At 38.9% G+C, this 15,215-nt stretch overlaps 1 protein-coding gene across 1 annotated transcript in view; it reads left to right on the forward strand.

The window, feature by feature from the left end:
• The window catches only part of LOC145983634 (uncharacterized), a 49,155-nt gene extending 37,405 nt beyond the window's left edge, over positions 1 to 11,750 (forward strand). The window contains exons 2-3 of the mRNA XM_083116700.1: positions 5,108 to 5,583; positions 11,727 to 11,750. Coding sequence (XP_082972826.1) covers positions 5,108 to 5,583; positions 11,727 to 11,750 — 500 coding nt within the window. The remainder of the gene's footprint in view (positions 1 to 5,107; positions 5,584 to 11,726) is intronic.
• Positions 11,751 to 15,215: the final 3,465 nt, after the last annotated feature.

Consider the following 15,215-nt stretch of genomic DNA (forward strand, 5'->3'; position numbering starts at 1 on the left):
TTTGAAGCCGACACTTGACATATTCAGTCTTACCTTTGAATCACTTTTGTGCCAAATATCTTACACGAACTGCCAGCTTGTGCGGCAATGAATGAAAGCTGAATTTACAGAAGATGAATTAAAATAAATGCATAATAATGCGTGCATACATTCAGACGTTTTCTCAATGCAAAATAATTCGTGCATACATTCAGACGTTTTCTATTAAAGGTGAAAACACTTCAGGTACGCGAAAGTAAGTAACAGAATGGATGGTGCGATTGGAAGCCACGACCCCGTCAGTGTCTCATTTTTATTTTATTTTTTTATTTTTTGAAGTGCTTGGATTGTCGTTAAAAATATTAAATGATGCTTTGAGTGAAGCGAGGGGTGGACTGTGCTTAGGTAATATCATTTGATGGAGTGTAGGTGTTGCTGCCTGTGCAGTAAGAAATGACCACTGGATATGGACATATTAACATAAATAAACATCCTTGTGCGTTGAAAGGAAATTAGATGTAAAGCATGTATTTGTCGACCCACCCAAAATTAGAACAAGGCTGTCGCGTTTAAAATCAAGGGGTTTCAGGTTCGATTTCTAGTGCGCACATATCATGTGTAAGACCACTTCTGACGAGTCGATTTTTAAATTGTAGTTATAGCTTACAATTGATATGTTATTCATTATAATTTGGGCTTCATGAAGTAATTTAGGCCAGTGATTCATAAACACATCCCTAACACCTTCGTGACAGTTTCTCATTATTTTCCCATGCAATCCGAAATTTTCCATAAAGACACAATTTATTGTCGTTTCAGTGATTAATTTATTCGTATATACCTACTATAAAACATCATACTCCCACATAAGAACATTCTGGACAAGCCCCATCGGTGAACCCCCAGGAAAACAATGCACGAGCCGCGTCTGATACATCAGTATGGTGACAATGTACGCGTAGTACGTGAGAGGGATGCTCATGCAACTGAGAGATGCTTTCTTCGCGTTATCAAGCCCACCATGTTTCTTGTACCCTCCTTCCCGTGGAGAAGAGGCCGTTTTAACTCTTGCTTCAAATTGGACACAGCCGTTTCACCCATGGTCATTTTCTGCAACTGCAAGGGCCGAACCCTCCAATGTATTGTGAATGTAATGCTATTTTTACTATTCGGCATATTCTTATCGAATGTGCCGATTAACTTTCCTCAGACAAAGTTTTAATCTTCTCAACTGTTTACCATCCATGTTGGGAGATGATGACATTGTGTTAAGAAAGGTTTTTAGTTCTTTTTTAGAAGAGAGAGCCTCATACACTGTTTCTAAGGATTTTTTAAGTCTCTCCCTGCCTTTAATGTGTTGTGTACGTCCTGTGTAGATCGCTTCACAACCTTGAACTTTTAATCCTTCTCAAGGGGCTCTTGGTACCCTTATTTTAGCTTTAAGTTAACCGTACACTTTGAAGGGTGCGAAATGGCTAAACGTGCCGACGCACCCAAAAATTTGAATTAATTCATTCATTCTTTATGAAAGCCCCCCCCCCCTCTTTCTAACACTGAACTGCAGGATCTCCCAAACTCGTTCATTCAAGTCAATAGTGTCCATCTTTCCAACCACATCAAGAGAAGCAGCATATAATATGTACAGACAAATCTAGGCTGGGCCATCCGTTTGTTTATCCCAGGCAACTCTATCGACATAGTTATGGAAGCGCATTTTCCGATGGCAGAAATGTCTCCTCATGAATAATTTAGCCTGCCACGAACGTCTGTCCATAAGAGAAACTCGAGAGCTATACTCGAAGACCTAAATGCTAGAATACTTCATGCTGGTGTTTGGATAACATCACTGTTCATCCTCATAGCAAATTATTGCTCTTCTTTTCTTCCTCATTCCCAGAGTCGTAAGTGCAGTCACCTTGATTGAAGTTTTTCCAACTTCTTTACTCAGTCACTCTTGATGAATGGTGAGATGGAACTAAGAAGGTCACGGACATTTTCTCCAACTTTCTTGACCATTTTCTTCCATTGCCCTCTCATCTATTCAGCGTGATTATAGATAACTGATGTTCAACAAGTCGATCACCAAGAAGCTTTTTTCCACTTTTATCCTATTCTGTGTCATCTAAGACCATATAACTTCCTCGTTACAGATCATTGATCATTTGAATCTCTCTTTTCCGATCTTGTTTCCCTTCCTAACGTCGCGTTTTGATTGATTGATTGGGTTTATTTTACCTCGCTTTTCTGCTACTTTTGGCTAATCGCATAGATGAGAATGAGTAATGATATGATGAATGTGATGAAGGGATGCTCATGCCCAGACCAGTATTCAAATAATATTAATAAGGAACTTTAATTTTCATTAACTGGACATAATATACTTTTTTGGTATACAAGAAATATTCGATTTTTAATTTTTTGACATTAATTTCCTTCCCAGGGCAGTTGTTTTCATTCATATTTTAGCCATCTTAACGCCACGTAAGCTAGACAACGAACACGTGCTGTTACAATTCTTCTACAGCCTATTTATCTATTCGTTTAATAACAGTAACAGTGCTAATTAAGTTACTTATTTTTATAATTATTATGAATAGACCTATTGATTATGTTAATGTATTTGATTTAATTTTTGTTATGTAGCATCGCTTTTAGTCACTTTTGGCTAATCGCGACGATGAGGATGGATGCTGATATTTTGAAATTGTTGAAAGGGTACTCACAAAGAACAATATGCTGACGGAGATACGAACCAGAGATTATTGGCGTCGTACCGCGCTATGCTAACCACTCCGCCACGGAGGTCGGTTATACTAAAGTATTAATTACAAACATTTATATTATTATTATGAGTATTATTATTGTCAGGCACTTTGTTCGGACCCCTCCCGAAATATATTTCTAGATACACGCTTGCCTATTACATATTTTGCTCTTGATAGAATGTGGGCTTTATTTCCGGATTTAGTTTGAAACTAGAAGATATGTGTGCTGAAGACAAACAACGGTTCCAAACACCACAGTGGACCAAAACTGCGAAACAGTAATTGCTTTCTTCGAAAATCGAAATTACTGTTTACCGATGAAGCGTGTCGACTAAGAGAGAAAAGTGGGAGACGCAAAAGAAGGAAAGAAAGAAAAAAACTCATCGTCCACTAATAAGCGTTTTGTTTTTCGCAATGTCCATAAAGCGGCTGTACCGGTTCTGTAGACCTTGGCCGAGGCAAGGACGACTTAGTGCGTGAATCGCGGGGTCGCTCTTCGGCCAACGACCTTTCACTTAAAAATTGCGTATATTAAGAAGGAAGAGAGTGTTCGAAGGAGGGCATGGTGCGGAGAGCACCCACTTTCTACACCCATTCTCGTTTCGGCATTTTAATGTCATCGGTGCCGTCTTTGAATCGTTGTGATGTGATGCCACTATTATCGTCATATTTTCCTCTACCAGTACGCGTATGCGGCAACTTACTTTTGAACGTAACACTGTTACTTGCTTCAAAAAGTAACTCATTTTAGAAAGTAACTCAGTTACTGTTACCGAAAAGTAACTGTAAGTTACTTGCTGCTGGATATGATTTGATTTGTTGTTTTAACTCCAGTTTGTGCACCGATAGGCTAATCGGGACTGGACCTACAGTTTAAAGTTGGACCCCAACCACTGTGTCATGTGCCTCAACCGGACATCGAACCCGGGACCCGTGGTTGCAAGGCGACGACGTTACAACTACACCATCGGGGAGCCCCCTACTTGCTGCTGGAAATTTTCTTGCAAACAAATATCATACAATCAATGATCATTAACTGTAACAATATATATGAAGATTGAAATGTGTTTTATTTATGTTTCTGGTATATGCTGTATTTTAATAAATTTTTAATAATATAGTTATTTAAATTATTACAATAAATAAATGCTGGAACAAATAGTCATCATTGCTTGCCTTGGACCATTTTAAATCGAAAAAATGTTCGGCTACGGTACTTTGCATGTGGTAGCATCAATTCCACTTGCACTTGTTTTTTTTTTCTCTTCCACTCCAAGCTCAAGAAGATCCACTCCCTCGACAATGACTTCCATGTAGCTTGACTACCACATATCTTATGAATCAGAAATCAACCCAAAACCCTGAAGTCTTCGCATACATTTAGAAACGACAAATTAAGTTAGCATGCAACGGAATCTTAGCCTAATTTACTTTAGCGATTTCACGGAAATTCTTTCACCTTTGCATCCAGAGAAGACACAGCTGGAAGCAGAGTTGCCAAATTTAACTCTTCCCACATGTTACAAGTTTTCAAGTGAACAATTTAAGTGCCGTTAAGTAACTGTTGATATTGCAAAAAAGTAACTCGGTTATAGTTAGAGCTTCTTACTTTTAAAAGTAGCCAGTTACCATTACATTTCCTTGTGTGACAAGTAACTAAACGCAGGCCATGAAATTAGGCGGGTGTCAGAAGTTCGCGCTGTTGCCACGTGCGCACAAGCCCGTGTATTCTGAGGTTAAGAGCAGTCCGAGGTATAGATATGGGACTCCATTTCTTGGGGTTGTAACGAATTTTAAATTCACACTATCACCAGCTCTGTATTGAATGAGACCGGTCTCCTTGATCGCACGACGCTAGGACAACTTTGCGTTCTGACGTGACAAGGAAATGCTTACGTTGTTAGGTTAGTCTGGTTTGGTTCTCTCAGCATAAATACACTGTAAATGAATTATTTATGCTAAGAGAACGAAACCTAACGAGCCTAACCTAACAAACTTAAGCATTTAGCCTAATAATGAAAGTGTTCTCCGGTGACGTCAGAACTCAAGGTTGCCCTAGCGTTGTGAGATAAGGGAGACCCGAATTGGACTCGAAAGTGGCCCGGAGAGAGGTCGGTTTGACGCTCGAACTAGGCAACGCAGCCCGGTTGACGTTGCCACACAGTGCGCGGGAACCAGAGACTTTTGTCCCACTCTCGCTTCGCTTTTCCCATACCTGGCACCAGCGCAATTCTGCCCAGCTGCCTATTTTCATAGTCGTGCGTTTCATTACTTCCAAACACTGCTTTTAATAAATGTAGCTCATTTGTGTATTTTTATCAACTTTTTGTGTCCATTTTCTAATTTTTCTTCTTTCGTTGCAGTGCCAGAAACGCACAGAGCAGCGAGGGCTGTGAATGTACATGACGCACATGAAAGCCCACAAGTGTCCTCAGAGTCGAACAGTGCACCCTCTGACCTGAAGCTCAAGCTAGAGACATTGGCAAATGTGGCTTCCGCAGACAACCTTCGGTCGACGGCCCCCAAGAGCAAACTGAGAGTGCAACCGGGGGTCAGTTTACTGAACTCGTCTTCCGCCAATAGTTTGAAGAGATCAGGGAATGACCTGGAGTTGCTCGAAGTGGGTGACCAGAGGGACAGGCGCCAATTTGGAGGTGGATTTTTCTGGCCCGGGGGTTACCCCATAGGCCCTTGTTTTACGAGCAAAGGCCAACTTGGACGCTGCACTAGTTTCAGACAGTGTTACCCGTATTTCAAGCTTCCTGAACTCAACAACTGGGAGACATGGGTGCTAGGAATGTACGACACATGCAGTTATTTCACATCCTCTGGTCGACAGGTAGGTTTTATCTTGTACTTTTTAACCTCAGTGCATTGTAGGCATACTGTATAGCTACTATTATAACCGAATCATTGTTGTCACATTATCCAAAACAATCCAATTTATAAACATTGTTTTGCCGATAGGAAGCAAAATATGAATTACGTGTAAGCCTACGTAGAAGCACAGCTGAACGTATTATACAGTGGCGCCTCTCAACGGACAATACTCAAGCTTCTTGCTGAGATTAATTCACAGCAAGAGGTCTAGCGAAGATTTCCTGCCTGAGTTTAATATTTGAGCATATTGCGCTTATCTGTGGTCAGTGGAGTGCCCAAAGGAAGGGGGGTCGTAACCCACTCCCTTTGGCCCAGTATTCCTAAAAAGGAAAAGATGGCAAAGTGAGGGCTGTCTACTAAAAAAATAATACACCATAACCCACCCTTTTTCACCACCGTTTTCGATAATCCGGAGCACTCCATTGTCTGCGGTAGAAGTATAGGCAAAACCAGATCCGTAGCAAGGTGGCGCCATTCACAGACAGGCCACCATTCATTTTTTCTGAGGTAAAAGAAGTCAGAACATAAGACGGAGATATTTACACTTTGCAGACAAGGACGTATTTAGGGGGTCCAGGGGGGTCCGGACCCCCCCCCCCCGAAAGATTTATCAAGTACTAAAATTAAATAATGAAAAATTTATTCGTTTAGCCGTTGTTATATAAATTACTCCGAACTTATTGTGAGACAAGGATTATATTCGGATCATACGGCTTTGAAGGACACGAAGGATGTATTTCGGGGTATGGACCTACCCCCCTAGACTTATTAAGTACGAAAATTAAATAATGAAAATATATTCGTTTAGCATTTGTTGTATAATTTCCTCTGAACTTATTGGAAGACAAGGATTACTTACATTGGGATCATACGGCTTTGAAGGACAGAAAGGACGTATTTCGGGGGTCCAGACCCCACCCAACCAATAGACTTATTAAGTACGAAAATTAAATAATGAAAATATAGTCATTTAGAATTTGTTGTATAATTTCCTCTGAACTTATTCGAAAACAAGGATTATATTGGGATCATACGGTTTTGAAGGACAGGGAGGACGTATTTAGGGGGGGGGGTCCAAGGATCCGGACTCCCCGAAAGACTTACCAACTACTAAAATTAAGTAATGACAAGTACTAAAATTAAGTAATGACAAGTACTAAAATTAAGTAATGACAAGTACTAAAATTAAGTAATGACAAGTACTAAAATTAAGTAATTAAAATATTAGCATTTGTTGCATAATCGATGGTTATTAATTTCCTCTGAACTTTTTACAAGGCAAGGATTATATTGGGATCATACGGCTTTGAATCATATTACAAAGAAGATTTATGTACACTACTACTCAAAATAATATGCAAAAAATTTTAATCAGAAACTTACTTTTTGTCCAACTACATGTAACATAATTTTTGTTATTCGATAAATATTCAATTATTCATCTATTTAACATTAATTTCATTGCCAGGGCACTTGTTATTCCGATCATAACTACAGGTAAGCTATGTAATGAATATCCGCTGTTATATCTCTATTCTTATACAGTCTTTTTACCTAATTGTGTGATAATAATATATTTTTAATTTATGTCTTGTAATTAGTATTAATTTGATTTAATATAATTATTTTAATTTAAACATTATTATTATATTATTATTATTATTATTATTATTATTATTCCTGAGACACTTGGTTCGGACCCCCCCGAAACATATTTATAGATACGTGCCTGTTTGCAGAGTAATATAATTAAGCCTTGTTTCCATATTAAAAACACTAAGATTGAAATCTAATGTCACTTACAATAATTGAAACATATAAATGCACGGTAATGACTTTCATTTTTAAGTCAATCCTACATGTTACGGTCTAGAAATGCTGGACCAAAGGGAAAATTTGTAACCCCTGCCAAACCTCTTACTTCTGGACACACCACACACACCATCTCACACACACACACATATACCCAGAGAGAGAGAACGGCAAAAGGAGACCAAAAAGATAATGAAAAATTGTTGAATGATATAATGGCTGCTTTCTTAAAAACAATTTTGTCGTTACAAACAAGCCAATTTCGTGCAGTTAAATATTACCTCTTAGTGAATAAAGCAACTATTACAAACCTACAAAAAAATACCATCGTGCGTGATGTCTACTACTTGCGTGCGTCATTTCTGGCGTTAATACGCAGTGATAATTTTGCGTGTTCAGAATGGAATAAGAAAAATACTTCAAGGCTAAGTTCTTCATACGCACTTTTTCCACCATTTGAAAGTGTTTTAAATTTTTAGCATTTAGATGTGTTCCCCTTTGTGTTGGAGAGCATCAAAAAAGTTTAATTTTCACGGTAAAACGGACACCAGTAGTTTCAAATTCTCGAATAACAAGATTACACAATACACTCGGAGAAAACGTGTAACGGATAATGGCACTTAGGTATATATAGATGAAAAATAAATATCGTATAGTTCAACTGAACTCTATTAGATAACAAATGATAATTATTTTTGAGAAAATCAAAAACACACATGAAGGATCACACTGGGATTAGCCGATAATAATTAGAAATTCGTAAAGGAGTTTCGATATTTCATTGCGTCTCTTATTAAGAGAAATCTTATCACACAAGTAACAAGGAAACCTTTGAATTCAACAAATAATTCCAGATCCATTGTTATATCGCGAAAATCAACAATCTCCACTCCTCCACATTGCATCATGCAATGGAGGTAAACAAGGGGTATGGAAGTAGGACTATAGTGGGTATGATGCGATCAGCATAAAGTTCTGGTGGCCTTTAAACCCCCCTACCTCCCGTGTGGAAGGGTTGGTGATTCCCAGAGCTGATATAAACCATCTCAGTATCGAATTCGGGTCTCCATCTGACAGTGAGATGGCTTGCCTCTTACATAATTCATTCTAAATTGTTATAGCCCTACTATATTTATAATACTCTTTTCAGTATTCAATGTCGCTTTTCTGTCACTTTTGGGTGATCGTGACGATGATGATGAAGAAGACTCGTGCCCAGGCATGACCCAAGCCAAGATTCGAAGCGGAAATCTTCGGTAACGAGTCAAACACTAAACGTGTTCAGTCACTACGTCGGCTGCTATATTGTACAGTCACGGACACTTTTGGGTTGTAACAGTCCAATTGACTCTCAATAGAGTGGTTACAATCCAGAAGTGTCCGTGACTGTACACTCACCTCAATTAGTACTCTGGCAGTGTGTTTCTTTATACAGCATATTTGCAGAAGATACAATTAAACCTACAAGTGTATCAATATACGCTGTATAAAACACACCTAATTACTAACTTCGTTAACCCTGTACGTACGATAAAGGTAAAATTCTGTCCTGTGCATTGCGCGGGGCTATGAAAACACCATAGTAGTGATGAGGTGATCAGGACCAAGCTCCGATGGCTTTCATTCACCCACCTTGCCTAGCTGAGCACTTTTGGAGGGACATTTACGGACAAAATTTCCACCCGAGATATTCTGCACCGGGCATAGAACTGTTCTCCCAAGTAGCCTATCCGTCAGAACAACGCAGTTCTAACGAATTGTGCAAGACCTTCAAGATATCATTCCGCTCAAATCAGAAACAATGATTGGCCATGTACTGCGGTTTACCATGATACTGCAATAAATTTAAAGGGATGAAACAAGACAAGTTGCTGAACGATATCCCTCCGTAGTGATTCATTCTGTTGAAGCTAAAACTTGAATGACATTATTCACTACGCTTGAATAAAAGGCTCAAGGTCGAGGATGTGCTTCCAGTTCCATGTTCTGAAGAATTAACTTTTTTTTCTCACACAACATCGGCTTATCAACAGCAGCTTCATGGCTAAACAACACACCAATTATTTCAATTTAAACGCAAGTTGTCGTTTGTGTTTGATTTGATATTTAACGTCACGTGCTTCTGTCGTTAACCTCGGAAATTCGATGAACTGAAATTTACTATTATAGCTGTAAGATTCTTGAGTTACTCTTGGTGTGAACCAAAATATCCAGTTTAAGGAATCTAATTCATTATTTGTATACGCTTATGTGGCTATCCAAATGATTATGGAACGTTGCGCTTACACCATAGACTGTTAGAATTTTTTTTCTGAATCCCAAGGATTCTTACCAAATCAGTGTGATCTGGTTCATGAATTTAAATGTATTACCTTGCTAAACTGACAGAAGGGATGGACGATAAACTGATGATTGGACAAAGAAAATTATACATCAGGATTCAAACCTGGAACCTCTGCCACACACTCCGGCAATTACCGTATTTGCCAGCGTTCAATTCTTTTGAGGAAAAAATCTTTATCACTGAATTTATAATTAATTTACAGCATTTCAAATATAAAATAATACGTACAGCTACTTTCAACAAATAACATACCCAATCTAACTAGGAAAGAATACATTTTTAATTTTCTTCGTCACATACCACAAGAAAACAAGAAAGAAATCGTCTAAGTCAGAACAGAGAAAATTTCCGTAAATCAACCGGTCGGTCGACCCCCCTGGAAATTTCCATCTACTTTTTTCAAATTATTGTAATTTATAAACGAAGCACTCTATTTCACCTCATTTTGCGTCATTGTTTAAAAATGGTCTTGAGATATCGAATTTGGTATGAAACACTCATAATTTGCTACACTGAAACTCTGTTAATTTGTAAGTTTCACACGTTCCGCAACTTCTTATACTACTGCGTATACTGCTACTGCAACTAATGTTTCACTATTATGTAATCTTGGCTGTAACAAGTACTATATTATTCATATAATAAACTTATTGGATGCTAAAATAAACTAAAATAAAACTGCTACTGCTACTACTGCTGCTACTAGTAATAATAATAATAATAATAATAATAATAACAATTTAAAATACCGATAATGCAATAATTTTAGAAATGAACCTGCCCCTTGACAAACTTCTGCATATGTCACTGATCTGTATCACAATATTTTTAAGGGAAGGGGGGTGTCCTCGACATCTTCGATTCGACCCCCCCCCTAGGAAAATTTCTGGCGACGCCCATGGACCCAGGTTCAACCCCTGGTTAAGTCATCCATTACATCAGCTCATCATTCATTCTCTACGTCGCGATTAACCCAAGTGGTAGACAAACGACATAAAATAACCGAAATAAAAGAAAGAAAGAACATGGAATGTTGAGCACGACTGACATAAAATCAGCCACCGAAATTCTACAATAAATATTATCTTTCGTGTGTGTTCATAAAACACTATTTTCTTATCCATCAAAGCATCAATACTCCAACACATTCGTCACACGAACATGGTTCACGAGCTGACACTATCACAATGTTCCATCCAAGATCTAAAACTGCGCTGCACATATAAATCTTGTTTAAGTGTTTTACAAATTGAAGGTTCGTATTTAGCACAATTGTAACTGCAAACAGAGAAACTAAGATTAACTTTCATAATCACAACGTTTGGCATCAGACCGGTACAAAATAAGCACCAGATCGAAACCGCAAAACCACATCACATCGTTTCATGACAAAACAACATTCCTGCTTGCGATGTTTTTGCTTCTTCAAGTTAAAGACACTGCAATTTGCGGTCACAGTTATCTGACTGCTGCAAGTTGTTGCTGCGTTTCTCACCTTGGCACGTTCCATTATTCAGTTCCCTCGGCAAATAATCATCGCTTTGGTAGTAGTAAATCAACGTAGATAGAAGCAATACGTATGTTATTTGCGTACTATAAAGCTGGTATATTTCACGTTCGAAAGCCTACAGCGCAGATACTTGACTTTGCACTATATTTCTACGATATTTCCTCGTCTTGTAAACATCGGTGTCTTTTGTTTACAAATTTATTCGTGGCATAAAATGAACATAAATTCAGTTTTGTGGCTTTCAAGGACTGTAGCACCAGGATCCTCTATCATTTAGTCGGATTTACGGCTGTTCTGGCAAATTCCAGTTTCGCACTCAAGGCAAGGAAACTAACTAGCTAAAGCCAAGTGCTTTATTGTTAGGTCATCAGCCTCAACATAACTCTACAAAAGGCGTAAATGTTTACATTGTATGAAACTTTCCTTAATTCTTTAGGAAGACAATTTTTACCTGGATTAAATTGATTTATATTCTATGGTAATATAATACACATTTCTACTTGCATCACATGTAAAAGTAAAAAGTTCCGCACAAAAATATAATAGTGCTCTTTCTCAAAAGGCCACGTGGAAGAGATTTTTAGAAGGTAAAGCTATCTCTGTGCATTGCACCGTGCCACGAAGGGACGTAAGGGGTGTGGAAGCAGCCCCTTTCACAGTTGCCCCCCCCCCCAGGTGTTAATTGATTAAAGGCTGAGTCAGCACATGAGCCGCTATATGCAGGGACATTTTCGGGAAATTCTCGCCAAAGATCACATACAGGGAATCGAACTCGCGTCTCCCACCGCCTGGCAATTAGTTGGAATGGGAATATTACTTTTTTTTTTGTTTTTGCTTGACTAGCAGGGTTATAATTGCCAGTGATTGTATATGCCGCTGGTAATTTAGGTATGCCTTTGACATGTTTTACGTTGTCAGCAATAGCGGTGATTGGTGGCCAAAACTGGGGGACAAGGACAGTTCACTTTTCTTGGTAAACAAGGTTTAGCATTAAGAGGCCATAGTGCGGGAGCTAAAAGTGGCGCAACCCCCCCCCCCTTTCCTAATAGCCGCCACTGGTTGTCAGTGTAATATTTACTAATTTTTTCGCACTTTCAATGTTCTTTTTGAGGCATATAACTACGTCACCTTCCTTTCCTTGGGCACATCACTTATTGTTCGATAGCGATCTATGATACGTGTATATCCACGCTGCACTTACATGGGTACAATTTGTGCAATTTACGTGTACACGTTCCTCTTTGCATAAATAAAAATAAATAGCAGCTATTGCTCGAAGATTGTATTTTTGTTTTTTGGGCCTCATTTCTCTCGTGCCTGTCAGGAGGCAGCTTCATAACTTGTAACACCTCCTAACATCTGTTGACAGGTAGGGGAGCTACGTAACTGGAACAGAAAGCATTCACGATGTATCCGAATATTAAAGTTGCCTCTTTTTGACACACAAAAACGAAAATGTTCAATAAAAATCAAGCCCCGAGATGTTCGTTCGAGTTTTGTGAATAGATCGGAAAGGGGTGCTTTATGTAATTTATCCTAACTGAGGGAATGGTTTTGATTAAATTTGTGTTTTAAGTCAACTTTATGCACAGTAAGGCTAATCGGGACTGGACCTACAGTTTAAAATGAGATCCGAACCACTATGTGCCTCCACCGCGTACAGAACCTGGGACCCCTTGATTACAAGGCGACGACGCTGCTGCTGCGCCATCGGGGAGGCCTGAGGGAATGGTATCCCCCTCCCCAATTTGAATACTATATTCAATGCGTGTATTTAAATTGGCCGGTACTCGCAATTTTAAAACAAAATGTTTAATCTTAAACCGATTATTATACAACACAATACCAATAATCACTACACAATCATAAATGTTATTAAGTGTTGTAAGTTGAATTGTAGGTTCGAACTTGCATTGTATTATAATATAATGGTAACTGTGAGATGGAATCATATTCTGTCGCCTGCATAACCCCAAATGTCATCGTACGCCCCTGGTCACTGTATATCACTGTCATTATCCCATCATCCATGTCATCATTCTTTATCATCGTCGCAATTAAAACCAACCAAGTAGTAGACATGTGACGTAAAAAACGAAAAGCAAGATATATGTATATAGAATAGTGATATTTTGACTATATATTTGTTGTTCTTCCATTGTTATTTAGCGTCGCTTTTCTTCCACTTTTGGCTAATGGCGACGATGAGGGTGAGTAATCATTTGATGAGGGGACATTTACAAAGAACACCCAGGCCGGGACTTCAACCTGGGAACGTCGGTCCGAAGACCGAAAATCGACTACTTAACTCCCTCTGCCAAAGAACCCGCTTTGACCTCATATGCATCGCCAGTGGCGGATTACCAAATAGGCCCACTAGGCACGTGCCTAGGGGCGCAACTCTTGGGGGCGGCAAATCTTTTTCCCAGAATATCAAGAATAATAAAAAGTGTCTTACGTACACAGTGACAATTTAGACCTATGAAACCAATGTTTCAAATCAACGGTTTGCAACACTTTGGCTTCATACGAAAGAAACCTTGATGAAATCAAGAAATGTTTTGTCTGCTCTGCCTCCTTCAAGCGCCAATCAATTTGTTTTTAACCCTTGCTGTGGCTTTTATTGCTTACAATGACAATGCAAACCGCCCAACCTTTGTTGGTTTGTTTTTGTAAATAAGTACATACCACTCGATCTTCCACTAAGCGTTTGTTAATGGCCAGGCAGGAAAGAAGACTGATTGTTTGTAAATTGCATCTGTAACAATGCCAGTCTTAAAAAAAAATAAACACATAAACACTGCTGATAAGTGAGTGAGTGAGTGCAGCTTTCGCGTGGACCGCAACTAGTTTTTGTCTTACTGTATTCTCTGGCTGGTGCATTCAGTTTTATTTGTCGCTAGTGCGTTTGCGATTTGGTGTTTTTTTTTTTTTTTTTATGCAGCAGGCAGCATGAAGCAAACAAAGTTAAGTGGGGCGGCTTATCGTAAACTTGCAAACGAAAAGTGTGAAAGAGAAGCAACCTTACAGAAAAAGCTTGGTACAATGGACACGTTTTTTAGGAGAAAGGAACAAGTGATTTCCGAAAGCAGTTCAAAAATTGAAGTGGAAGCGGCTACATCGAGTGAACTCTGCGAAATGCAAAATGTCGAAAATATTGTGGGTTTAGTGGAGGAACAAAGTGCACCTGAGGCAGTGTCCCCTCAGTTCGTAGGAGTTCCCGACTGTGACAGTGAGAGTTCAAATTTCCTTAGTGACGATCCTGCCGAGTGATGTCTGAATGAGTCTACAATTGGCATTCTTCTAAGACGTGGAATTAATCAGAATGCTGAAAACGATTTTTCTAAATCGCAAAGACTCATAGGAGGTAAGACAATATTTTTAAGTAATAGTGTATTTGTGTACTGCTGTAGTAAACTGTTCAGGTGAACGTTCGTTTTCTGCCCTAAAAAGACTGAAGACTTATCTCCATTCAACCATGTGTAATAAAAGACTGAACGAGTTTTCTATTCTCCACATCGAAGCAGACATCTTGACTGATGGACACATTAACTTTGAAGAACTTATCACGAGTTTGCAGCAACCAAAGTGAGGCGGAAGCGGCTTCATTTATGACTGGTGAATTTAATTTCTCAATACATTACATAATTTTAGGTATAGCACATACAGAAAATGAATAGTTTGTTATTGATTTTTATCCTTTGTTTTTTATTTCAGTATGTTCACTAATTTTTATATTAGCCTGTAAAATTACTGCAAACAAGTTACTACTTTTCTTTTGAGAAGGGCGCATATTAAGTTTGTGCCTAGGGGCGGCGAGGAAGCCACTGTGCATCGCATCGCATCACATCCGCATCTAATGCTGCCTCGTACGTGACTACAAATGGCCAAAGTTTTAACAGCATATCAAAACTGGGGAGGCAAC

The sequence above is a fragment of the Lepisma saccharinum genome, chromosome 1, assembly GCF_977018435.1.
Source record: "Lepisma saccharinum chromosome 1, izLepSacc3.1, whole genome shotgun sequence".
Taxonomy (NCBI): domain Eukaryota; kingdom Metazoa; phylum Arthropoda; class Insecta; order Zygentoma; family Lepismatidae; genus Lepisma; species Lepisma saccharinum.